Below are 13,106 nucleotides of genomic sequence, written 5' to 3'. Positions count from 1 at the left end.
TCATGTTTATTTCAAAATATCTCTGCCAAATACCTCTGGAGCAATTTTTTTTCCTCATTCCACAAATGCAGTTGAATAGAAGATTTCAAAAGTCCTTTTCAGCTTTGCCCTACTAATTTCACTGAAAATAGAAGTCCTGATAAAGTATACTATATTGAGGAGATCAAGATCTAATTTCCAGATTTAATTTCTTATTAGTTGCTAACTCTTTCAGATCCTCACTTATTGAAGGATATCAAAGTTGCAAAACCGACACATTTCACTTTCAGGGTCTTGGGTTTTATCATCCATTTTCAAGTAAAATCTCTAGTAAGAGAGAGAGATCATTTCTGCTCTTTAAGACTGTTCAACAGACTAAACATTTAATTTTCTCTTGTAACTAAAGAGGATTCTTACGTCAAGCACTGATCCGGAGAGATCAGCTCGTTCAAGATTTGCACAGCAGAGATTAGCATGTGCAAGATTGCAGCGGCTTAAATTGGCCATTTTGAAGTTAATGTATCGAAGGTCCAAACGGGAAAGATCAGCACCACTGAAGTTTAAACCCTAAAATTAAAAAACACAAATTGTCACAAAATTTAAACCATCTGCTATATCACATTTAATTACTATAGCTAACCATCAAGTTTTTTAGAAGCAATTGGCAGTTCAGTCATTTGGAGTTTACAAGAATACATGATCAGATGGAACGTGGATATAACATGAGTGTCCTTAATGGGTTCTTAGTAAAAGAGACTCTAAATGTAATATTAGAATGCAGCCTGAGTATACCTCATTTATGTGCAGAAATTTCTAAGGAGTGATTTGTTGGCCATGTACATGTTGTAGGTATTATTTATATAGGTCTTATAAGTATTCAATAATTCAAGGTAGTTTTAATTTTTTTTTATTTATTTATTTTTGAGAGAGAGAGAGTGTGAGCAGGGGAGGGACAGAGAGAGAGAGAGAGAGAGAGAGAGAGAGAGAGAGAGAGAGAGAGACAGACACAGAATCCGAAGCAGAGTCCAGACTCCGAGCTGTCAGCACAGACCCCAATGCGGGACTTGAACTCATGATCTGCACAATCGTGACCTGAGCCGAAGCTGGACACTCAGCTGCCTGAGCTACCCAGGCAACCCCAAGGTAGTAGTATTCTTAAAATGTAAGTATTGTGGTTTTTAAAACCTTTCATGCTATAATACATAAGAAGTATCTGCCACTGCCTGGCCATACATAACAACTGTACAAAAAATTGACTCTGTGTTTTAACAGCTGCAATTTCTATGCCCTACTCAAAAACTGCTACGTGAGGCATATTAGATAATAAAAAATGCTATTACACCTCTTTTTTTGCTAACCATTTTGGGATTAAATCAATGTTATAACCCATAATTAAATTCTATCTTGCATGAAATAGGAACATAAGGCAAAAAAAAAAAAAAAATCCTAGAAGAATGTAAAACTTTACTTACGGCTTTGCTGACACCAATAACTCATGTAAAAGTCTGCTTTAATTACCTGGCAACGCAATTCTGATTTGGTTGGAGTGGCTAGAAGAAATCGAACAAATTCCTTTCTTGATATTGGCGAATGATCCTCTGGTGGTTGAGAATTCTTGAAAAAGATATTAAGAAATCAGTGGAGTATTTTGGGAGACAGCTACAATAAATGTAATACTGGCTAATGTAAAAAGAGCTTTACCTTTATTGCCACTTCCAGGTGTTCAATCAATGAGTCAATACCAAAAAATCTGGCTTCTTCCAACACACCTATCACAATAAAATCGATTTGACTTTTAATAGAAAACTATTCATTTTAGTATTTATGGAATTATTTGTTAAATCCTCACCATACAAGTGAAATTCAACAAGTAGGTTATCAATCAGAAAAGTAACTAATGTTTAGAACATGCATAAAGAGGGGCGCCTGGGTGGCTCAGTCGGTTGAGCGGCCGACTTCGGCTCAGGTCATGATCTCACGGTCCGTGAGTTCGAGCCCTGCGTCGGGCTCTGTGCTGACAGCTCAGAGCCCGGAGCCTGTTTCACATTCTGTGTCTCCCGCTCTTTCTGCCCCTCCCCTGTTCATGCTCTGTCTCTCTCTGTCTCAAAAATAAATAAACGTTAAAAAAAAATTTTTTTTAATTAAAAAAAAGAACATGCATAAAGAATATTTTAAAAATATTTGTGAAACAAAGTTTTTCTAAATAGTTTACATTCAGCCAAAGAAAAACATAGAAAACTAATGAATTAGAATGAAAGCCTTCCAGATTTCAAAATTTTCTGAAAATCACTTAAAAAATTTTTCTTAAGTGTTTGTATTTATTTTTGAGAGGGAGAACGAGTGGGAGAGGGGCAGAGAGAGAGAGAGGGAAACACGGAATCTGAAGCAGGCTCCAGGCTCTGAGCTGTCAGCACGGAGCCCGATACGGGGCTCAAACTTATGAGCCGTGAGATCATGACCTGAGCCGAAGATGGACGCTCAACCGACTGAGCCATCCAGGCGCCCCGAAAATCACTTTAAGTAGGCTACAAGCAAAAACTCCTACTATCTCAAGTTCCTAAAATAATTGCTACAGATTTGATTGTGAACCTAATAATAAGTGATTAGTTCACCTAATCGAACATTTCACTGACTTCTTCAATGGAGCAGATCTGAATAAGTTTGTCACAAATATCTTTTACTTAATCAGAAAAATGTAGAAATGAATAAAACTAAATTAGTTTCAACATAAAAGTCAAAAGAATGATTCAGAAACCACTCATAGAAGAGAATCAATTTTTAAAAAAAGATTTTTTTTTTTTAAATGTTTTATTTGTTTTTCAGAGACAGAGAGAGACAGCATGAGCGGGGGAGGGGCAGAGAGAGAGGGGGAGACAGAATCCGAAGCAGGCTCCAGGGTCTGAGCTGTCAGCACAGAGTCCGACGCGGGGCTCGAACCCACGAGGGCCGTGAGATCATGACCTGAGCTGAAGTCGGACGCTCAACCAACTGAGCCACCCAGGAGCCCCTTAAAAAATGATTTCTAAATGACAGAAGAGATTGTATCATTCACTTTCCTTAACTTGGTTAAAAAAAAAATCTGCACATTCTCTAGGTGACTTATTATGTAATCTGTATGTTCTTACATCTGTTAAACATCTCCATCAGAGTATTTGGGAATAAATTTGGAATCCATTTTCCTTCAAATGACCTCAGTCATTCAGTTAGCTGGGTCTGCTTGTTAAAAAAATTACTAAAGACTCAGAAATTACAAAGAAAATAAGAGACATAATCTCTCCCTTGAAATAGTTGCAAGCTAATAAGGCTAACTATGTAGATATAGAAAACCACAGCAGTTATCTGGGAAGATTACAATCTCCTCAGGAAAGGCCCAATTCCACCTCTGATATTCCAGTCGCAAAACAAAGGTCATCTGATGAACAGCACACTACTCGGGCTGTGGCTCTGGCACAACACTTTCTGGTCCACCCCAGAGGGGCTTCCTCTCTGGATCCCTCATGAAGGGGCAGCCACATATCCTAACTGTCCCTGGTAGAAACCCACCACAGAAAGGGTTCTCGTGGGCCTCACTCTCGGTGTGCCTCACTCGGTGTGAGTCAGTCAGAAACCTACCCCTCCCACTTCCGCCAAGGGATGCGGTAAAGATTTTTTTCTACTTCTAGGTTCAGAAGCAAACCTTAAAAACTTTCGGAAAAGCCTTATAAATGCAAGAGGCATCTATGGGGGACAGTTGAGAAAAGGAAGGAATATTTAGCACATTTTCTATCAGCACCAGGAAGAATCAGATTTGAATCCCAGCTCTGCCACTTACTACCTTTTTGGTCTTAGAGAAGCTACTTACCCTTTCTCTTAAAGTTCCCATTCACATTTGTGAAATGGGGGTATTATTACTTTACTCACAAAGCTGACAGATGTATTAAAAGAGATAGGCATATATATTATCTGGTATAATGCCTGGCACCTTGTAGGTTCTCGATAAATGATCGCCATGATCATTATTACATTGTATGTTTTCTGACATTTAAGACCATTCTCCTTTTATCATATCAAACGGGAGTTCAGAAAATTCATGTCAACTTCAGGGAAATAAATATTGAAATGCCAGAAAAGTTCTCAAGTTAGAGAATACCTGAAGTGAGATTTAGCAATGAGGTAGGGAACGATGACTTAAATCAGAAAAAGAAGGTTTTGAAGACAAATGCAAACAGAAAAGGAAGACGTGATTCACTGGAAAAACTGAAGGTCATTCAAGGCAGAAAACAAAAGAAATAATGAAAGTAAGCAACAAATATATTCACTGATGAAAGCACAAATTAGGAAGAGCAAGATAAGGTCATTTAAGTCAACAGAGGGGAGAGAAATAAGTCATTGTCAATGATTATAAAGCATATAACTACTTGGGGGCAACTTGTAGCTGAGTTTGGATGGACTTTGTACTAATCAGAAGTAATGTTCTATAAAATGAATCCAGTATAGACCTCTGCTTGCTGAAAACTGCATAAATAAGAGCCTTTCCAGCAAGAGACTTGAAAAAGGAGCCAAGCATAGCTTGTCAATAGCCTGTATCGCTGAAGTCTGAGATAGCATGGATGTATATTTCTGACGTTATTTCCTAGGCGGGGAGGATATGAAATGCTATCAGTGATAGCATAGAGAAAAATTAAACTGGGAAGCATCAAAGAGCCCATAGGATATCCTCAGTGAGATTTAAATGTCCCCAGGAGAAAAAAGTGGCCACTAGAGTATAAGCAGCAGAGTGATCTAGCTGCTGAAAAGCGAAGGACTGTATGAGAGGGTACTATTGCTTATTGTTCTAATGATAATTTCTGCAGAATGACTAAGGTAAAAAAATAGGTTATACATGGTTTTAAGCAACAGTTGGTAGAAGGTAAAAAATAAACAAAAAAGCAACAAGAACTTGTTATGAATAGGTATGGAGCCAGATGAAGGGTCACATAAGGTCACTTTTTGCAATGGGTAAGCCTTAAAGGCAGTATAAAATTTAATACAGCAATAATAAAAGTTATTGTATCTATTGTTCTACAGAGATTGTAAGCTAGCTCCGCCCAGGCTGATTCTGATGGTACTATTTTCAAGATCAGATTCCACATAAAGTTTTAGATTTCCAGCTTTTCTTTAAAAATCAAGGCTCTGACACCCTAGGTCCACACACCCACATGGCAACAATCTGTAGAAGCTGAGAGAGAATGCGCACTCAAGATCACCATGCTCTCCACCAAGTCAGACCAAATTTAGCCACTTCGAGGCCCATCAGTTTTGAATACGCATCTACTGCTTTATAAGAGCTTTGGTCTATATCATCTCCATGGTGTGAATATCCTGTGATGTAGTCAGAGACAAGTAGATTCTTAATACTCAGTTTTCAAAGCACACTCAGATTTTCCCCAAGTTAAGCTTGGGGAACTGAGTTGTAAGTCGTAGTACTGAGTTTCTAATCCATTCTTATGATTCTGAAGCGGAATTTCCCCTTTTGACGACTCTACATCTCAGTATAATGGGAAGGTCCATAACTTGAAGTCAAGTCACAGTCCCAGTTCAATTAAAAGCAACAAAATCTTTTAGAGTCCCTTGTGATAAAATCTAAATCTATTTAGAATCTAAAATCAGAATTTATGGGTTGTCTAAACATATACCCATAGACACAAAGACTATCTGTGCCTGTTTCTATATCTATATACACTCATATATGTATAAATAATTTAGTTTTAAAAGTGGAAAAGATATATACTTCTACTTTATGAAAATATACTATAGTACTAAACAAGTGAAAACAAATTAAATATCCTAAACTTACAAAAATGTGAGGAATCATACTAAAAACTCACCCAATAAATTAATGCCATCATTTACAATGAGCTGTCCGTGACGCAAGTAGTTCAAAATGGGTTCAAAGTACTCGGGACTCCGGTCAATTAAGAAAGCTCCTCTATGATCCTGCTTATTTCCCCAGACACCTGTGTCACCATTTCAGCGAAGAAAACCCCCCATAAACAAGAAACAAAGTTAGAAATTTATGAAGAAAAATTATATTACATACTAGTAAGTTTTTACCCCCGTAAAAAGTATTGATACCATTAAAAAAGCACAGAAGGACAAGAGTTAGGTCAGTATAGCTACAAACAGATCACACAAAATGTGAAAACCATGTGTTGCACTCACCTTTGTCCTTAAACATGTGGGCCAGCATACTGTCAGGTTCTTTATTCACTAAAGTGCTCCTAAGAATTCAGGGAAAAAAATTGATTTCTCCATTTGTCTTTATAAACAAACATATTTTAAGTCAAGAGTATACTCGATCCCAGCTGCTCTTTCAAAAAGATGCATGCTATAACCTGGTAGGAGTGATGCTGGGGAACAAAAACGTGCAGTAAGTTGCCATTTATCAAAATCCCTTCCAATCTGGCACTTCCTTTGACTCAAATATTGTTTTGGTTTCCTTTCACTTAAAACACTCATCTATCCTTCTAGCAAGCTATCATATCACAATATTCTTGACCTAAACTTAACACGTTTCTTATCCCTTTAATCTAAGCAGCTGTAGTCGCTACAGATTTCAATGTTGTTCATCTTTACTTGTGTTGCATGCGTATTACCTGACATCTAAAGAGCATGGTCTAAAAGCCTGAAATATTTGCTATCTAAAAAGCATGTTCATGCCTTTCATGCTTTCTTTGGAATGACTTGGGAATCATTTTTCTACTCTTGAAAAAACTTTCTAAAAAATGGTTTAAGATCACAGAGTACTTTAAGCAGCAATGGAGTGTCTTCTAAGGAAATCAGCAAAATTGCAGGAAAGAACAAACACTACGTAGCGCCCCCCCGCCCCGGTCCAACACACACATGTGCACACATTCACATGTGCCTACCGTGTAGTTGTAAAGTAACGCCCTCCGACGTTTAACGTTAGCCAATCCGTGTGAGATCCCGACAACCCTTCAGGTAGTTTAGAATCTGTCTGAGGATCTAGAAATTACAATAAAAAAGTTAAGATTGGGGAACTGGGGAAGATGGCCACAGCGTAATTTTTTTTACACTAAAAACACACATAAAAGCATACCAGAGCTACCAGAGACCCACAGACAGCATTTAAGACAACACTAGGTGATAAGGTATTCCCACCAACACTGAAAGGTAGAAGAGCAATGTGGTACTGGCATCTTTGAAGGAAGAAGCTGCGAGAAACAACAGGGTATGTGATGAACCGATGAATTCCCAAGTAATCCATACTCATTTCAAAGCTCAGTAAGTCGATCTGAGAACACCATACTCAAAGTGGAAGGCGTATCTGGATGTGGAAATGGATGCAGGCATTTGCAGTGGGAACTGAGCAGGCTGGAGATGAACTCTCGAAACCCACCAACCAAAAATCCCTTCTAGGACAAAGCCCAATGCCAAGGATAAGATGTTGGAAAAAGAATGCAGTTGAACAGAACAAAAACAGCAGCGACCCAAGAAAGAGGAGTCCAGATAAAAGGCAGAAAGGTCTAGCAGAACCAGAATGTATCAGAAGGTGACTGCCATACATTTCAATACTTCACAAAAACAATAGAAAAGGGAACTCTAGAGCCATGAAATTAGAAAATCTTTCCTGAGTCAGCCCACCTTTCTCAAGTTAAGGAAACAACTTTTATGTTAAGTGAGCAACAGAAAATCCCATACAAAAATCTTAAAAGAATTACATCTCTAGACAATGAAAATGTGCCAGAAAGAAATGCCCACAAAATAGATAAAAACTATAATCTAATATTCCAAACATGCTGAAGAAGTAATACAAAACATGAAAGAACAATATAACTCAGAATTGAGGTGAAAGAACTCAGGGGAGAATTAGAGCTATAATGAAAAACCAATTCAGGGTGCCTGGTGGCTCAGGTGGTTAAGCGTCCATGTCTTGATTTTGGTTCAGGTCATGATCTCACGGTCATGAGATCGAGCCCCATGTCACGCTCCACGCTGGGCGTGGAGCCTGCTTAAGATTCTCTCTCCCTCTCCTTCTGCCCTTTCCCCGCTTGTGTGTGCTCTCTCTCTAAGGAAACGAACAAAAAACAATTCAGAGATGAAGATCAAACGAGAAGAAACCCAAGAGAGAATAAACAGACAAAACCTTAAGGGAAATAAAAGCTGAAAAAGAGGAAAGCTTTAAAAATCAATAAGAAATGAAGAAAGATAAAAAGGATTTAAGAGAAGATTCCCAATACAGAAGACAAGCACAGAAGATCCCACATGCATACAATAGGAGTCCTGAAATAAGAAAATTAAAGCACAGGGACAAAATAAACGCATAATTGAAAGTTCAGGAAAACTGTCTTGAAATTAAAAGAACATTTGAAAGTACCTATTGACAGGATCACCACATACCACACAAAATCAACCCAGAACACCCAGAAAGAGTTTACTAAAGAGTTTACTAAAATTACTTTTTAAAGAAAGAGAATAATCCTTGGAGTGGCTTAGGAAAAATAATCATTACGAAAGATCAGATGTTTTGGACACCAACATCTTATGTCAGAGTAAGAGTAACATAGTTAAGATATTTAAAGAAAGAAAATGTGAACCAAGGATTTTTTAGGCACCTTGAGGTATAACTGATATACAATAAAATACACACCGTTAAAGTTTGCAATTTGTTCAGTTTTGACACATCATTTTTGACATAACCAGCCAAACTGATTTTCAAGTATAGAAGCCACAAATTGTTATTAACTTGTGAGATGTCAGAGAATACTGTTCGTCTCAGAAGTTCTCTGTAAACAATCTACTAGAGAACAAGTTTCAGATGAGCACTGGAGGCATCAACATAAGGACTGAAGGGAAGCATCCAATACACTTAGGAGTAAAGCTAAGTGACAGTTTTAAGAGAGAGGGTATAGTATATAATGGCTATGCAATGGCTATGCAATTTTTTAAGTAAGGGAAGAAAGGAATGAGCATATGCAAAAAACGTTTAACTGTCTTTAGTAATCATATTGGTACTGAAAGTATTGGAACTGTTACTGACACTTTTATGTGTGTTTCGTGTGGGATGAAGTAAATGAGTGCTTATGTGACATAATTCTATCATTCCCTAGGTCCCTGAAAACCAACGAAAGAAAGGAGACACAGGTGTAAGACAGAGAAAGTTAAATAAAAACCTTAAAATCCCGATTACAAACCAAAGTATGAGTATGAACTCATGAACTCTCTCCTTTTTATATAGCATATAAAACTTTAGATCATATAATATATATTACATATACATTTTGTCTCTAGCTAGCTATGTATTTCTAACTCTGTCCATCAAAAAGCCTAGTAAAAATGATAAACCCAGTAAAAGTGAGTCTGTCTGGCACCCAGACTGTGTTTTGAAATGACATTTCCTACTAAAAGAAACCAAGGCTTCTTGGAAAAAATATTGATCTGGGTCTGCAACGGAAGGTTAAGCTGTACACCCCGTTATTCCAGACAGGAAGGAAGTTCTAAAGACCAACGGAGCTGTATTAAAAGGGGTTGAAGAGACTGCCATCAGCCACATGTAAAATACTCCAGGCAGCAATAAACACAGAGCATGAGAACATATCAAATATTTTTTTTAAAATTTTTTTTTTTTCAACGTTTTTTATTTATTTTTGGGACAGAGAGAGACAGAGCATGAACGGGGGAGGGGCAGAGAGAGAGGGAGACACAGAATCGGAAACAGGCTCCAGGCTCCGAGCCATCAGCCCAGAGCCTGACGCGGGGCTCGAACTCACGGACCGCGAGATCGTGACCTGGCTGAAGTCGGACGCTTAACCGACTGCGCCACCCAGGCGCCCCTCAAATATTTTTAAACCCAAGAGTTCATAACGATAAAACAAAAACACAAATTGATTACTTTTTGTTTCGTTTGTATGTGTGCAATGAACCAATTAAGTGACCACTGCCTGCTAACCACTCTGTTAGGCTAATAGATCAGACGTGTGGAAAACTCTATGCGCACTGTTTTTCGGTAGAGACAGAAAAGCATGTACTTACTTCTAAGTTGGCAGCTGCTGGTGTGCTGATCCTGAGAACTACCTCTATTCACCAAATACAAGTACCGTGATGGCTTAAACAAATTATTAAATATTCAGGACCAGGCTGTATGGAACTGAACATATCAAACACTCAAAGAACAGTTAAGCTATCTGAGCCTTAGGCTCTTTCTTTTGAGATGCACGACTTTCTTCGAAATATGTGTCTATGTGTGTATGGTTGATACCAAGTCATTTTTGACCCATTTGATTTGACCACTGGCGAATGATTATCAAACACTAACTTATACAAGCAATACATACTCAAAAATCTGTAACATAACCCAGAAATTTCGACATTGCCAAGGAGACAATTTCAAAACAAAAGTTGTAGTTTCTAAAATTGAAACTACCTTATTTGATGAGTCATATTTGATGAGTCTGTGCACTTTCAGAGCATTTTAAAGGCATGGAAAGGATGAGGTATCCACACTAAAATATGACAACATAATTCAAATTAAAAATTTAGCTCAACACAGACACCCAATTTAGATCAGAAAAGGTATGGCGATCTGAATACTGCCACAAGATCCTTTTTAATATTAGGCTTGGGAAGCGCATATAAAATGTTTGCCATTTCGTCTTTTTCATTTGGGCAGACAAAATTGGCTTTTAAGGAAGTCACTTACCAATAAATGGTTCTCCTTCACACACAAACAAAACATCATCATCCCTGGGGAAAGCAAAATTTAAAAACCACCATCAAAATCCAGAAATCACCTTAATTATCAATTGATTAGAGGAACTATACCTTAGAATTATGTAGAAGGCAGGTTTTGCTATTAATCTATATTGCAAAGAAGAAGTTGGGTAAGTTTCCAGTGCTTTGCTTAACTTTTGAACTATGTTTGGATTTAAATTCACATAAGATCCCACACATGGAAGAACTTTTAAAATGGAAAAAACTGGGGTGCCTGGGTAGCTCAGTTGGCTGAGCATCCGACTCTTGATTTCAGCTAAGGTCAAGATACCGTGGTTGTGGGATCAAGCTGAGTGTGGAGCCTACTTAACATTCTCTTTCTCTCTCCCTCTGCCCCTCCCCCACACTTGTGCACGAGTGTGCACGCGCTCTCAAAAATAACATAAAATGAAATGCAAAAAAACCCACAAAAAGACCAAAAGCCACTTTGCAACTTTTGTGAATTCAGCTTCCTTATCTGGTATGATTAAAGCCATAGGCCAACTCTTCTTTTTTTTACTTTAATTCTGTAACCCTAAAAAAATTATTGGAGTTTTCTTCGAAATCATCAGCTGCTCTGTGCTTTCAAAATGAAAAGACATTTTCACGTAACATTTAGGAAGAATATAATTGCAAGTATAACTCTGCTATAAAAACTCACCCACCAGCCCCCTGAATGTAAGACAACTGCACACAGTCCAAAATTCTAGATTATCAGTATGTATCTCCTCCCCTGCCTCAACATATCTCAGCATTAGTGTAAATAAATGATCAGAGATTGCACTGTGAGCCACGAATTCTTAATCAGGTAGATATTTTACAAGGCTTCAGTCCCGGTCTCAATGTGTATAAATTTTTTATTTCCTATAAGACATCATAAGAATATATTGAATGTTTCCTAGAAGCAGAGTCTGTGTTAAGGAGAAACTTCGGTTGATGTAAATCATTCAACAATGAGACGCAATTATCCACTGAAACCGAAAGAAGCTGGGAGACAGATGCTGAAAAACTAAGACATTCTCACTGATTTGGATTTTAAAGCTAATTCAGTCTGTGCTTTTTTTCTGCTCCATCACCATGCCAGTTAACTCTTAAGACTAGTATGAAAATTTGTTTTCTTCTCACTAACAAAAATCAACTACTAAACTGTATGACCTGGGTAAGACGTGGAAGTTCTCAGATGTTTAGTTTCCTCATTCATAGAATGAAGAGATTAGAGGTGATTACCTTCAAAGGCAGTGTATTATATTGAAATGTCATACTGACCTGAGTTTAAATGAAAACTAAACTTTGTATACTATTGTAATTTAGCACATCATTATCTTCGTACCATCACTTTAAAAAACCCCATGTGTTTTCTTCGCCAATTAAATGAAGTAACTTGAGAAGAGTCAATAGAACGTAAGTGGCATTGAGTCAGTACTTCGTGTTCCATTCCTATCTTCCTTCTTATGCCTCTTCTTGCTTCAAAATTCTATGATCCGGTGAGGATGGAATGAGGTGAACTAACCTTTGTTCTAAAGAGATAAATCTGCCTAGGATATTTAAAAAACAAGAACAAAACCCAACAAACACAAAACCACTATTGTGGCAGATCACTGGTGAGTTCACTCTACTTAAAGTTCTCTCTTATCTAGCAGGTTTTTTCCAAAGTAGGTCTTTATTTTGAGACAGAAGGAGAGAGAGAATCCCAAGCAGGCTTTGAGCTGTCAGCTCAGAGACCAACTCAGGGCTTGAGCCCATGAAACCGTGAGATCATGACCTGAGCCAAAATCAAGAGTCTGTCACTTAACCAACTGAGCCACCCAGGTACCCCCAAAGTAGCTCTTGATAAGGTTTACAAAATTCAAAATATTCTAGGAAACGAATTGAATAACAAGCAGTAGCATATAAAATTCAAGAGATCAGATTTCTAACATTAAAAAATGCATGTCTTCAGAGAGTGAAGTTCCAGAAGTTCTAGGCATCTGAATTCTGAAACATGCCAAAAAGAGATTAGCCAAACCCAAATGATAAGCCAGTGGGGAAAAGAGGCAGAAAAGATGTGGTGAAATTAACACTTGGAAAAAACTTGGCAAATCGGTCATCTTCCAAATGATTTTTGGTGAACTGGTTTTGTGTAAATTGGCCATTTTGCAAACTGGCCTGCTTCTTTGTGAGGACTAGTTTTATAACAAGTAGAGAAGAATCAATATTTTAAGTTTATCTTACAAAAACACACACGTTCGGAGGCGATCAAATCATGAGTTAATGTATGTACGTCAATTTTGTAAAACAAAAATAAATTCTGACCCCCCTGAATTGTAGGCCTTATTAGATCCATCTCTAATAACATGAAGAAAAAATTCCTTATAGCCATATATGAACTTTGCAGAAAGACTGTCAGAATATTGGAATAG

The 13,106-nt window shown here is 37.7% G+C and overlaps 1 protein-coding gene across 2 annotated transcripts in view; it reads right to left on the bottom strand.

The window, feature by feature from the left end:
- KCTD9 (potassium channel tetramerization domain containing 9) overlaps positions 1 to 13,106 on the bottom strand; it is a 37,375-nt gene that overhangs the window by 11,534 nt on the left and 12,735 nt on the right. For both annotated transcript variants that reach the window (XM_007093916.3, XM_042983202.1), the window contains 7 exons: positions 10,658 to 10,701; positions 6,867 to 6,963; positions 6,160 to 6,218; positions 5,826 to 5,954; positions 1,681 to 1,748; positions 1,498 to 1,593; positions 397 to 546 (listed from right to left, as the gene is read on the bottom strand). In XM_007093916.3, the coding sequence (XP_007093978.1) occupies positions 397 to 546; positions 1,498 to 1,593; positions 1,681 to 1,748; positions 5,826 to 5,954; positions 6,160 to 6,218; positions 6,867 to 6,963; positions 10,658 to 10,701 (643 nt within the window). The remainder of the gene's footprint in view (positions 1 to 396; positions 547 to 1,497; positions 1,594 to 1,680; positions 1,749 to 5,825; positions 5,955 to 6,159; positions 6,219 to 6,866; positions 6,964 to 10,657; positions 10,702 to 13,106) is intronic.

Source organism: Panthera tigris, chromosome B1 (assembly GCF_018350195.1).
Source record: "Panthera tigris isolate Pti1 chromosome B1, P.tigris_Pti1_mat1.1, whole genome shotgun sequence".
NCBI classification, from domain to species: domain Eukaryota; kingdom Metazoa; phylum Chordata; class Mammalia; order Carnivora; family Felidae; genus Panthera; species Panthera tigris.
Note: the sequence above shows the minus strand (reverse complement) of the source record. Positions and strands in the feature narration are given on the sequence as shown.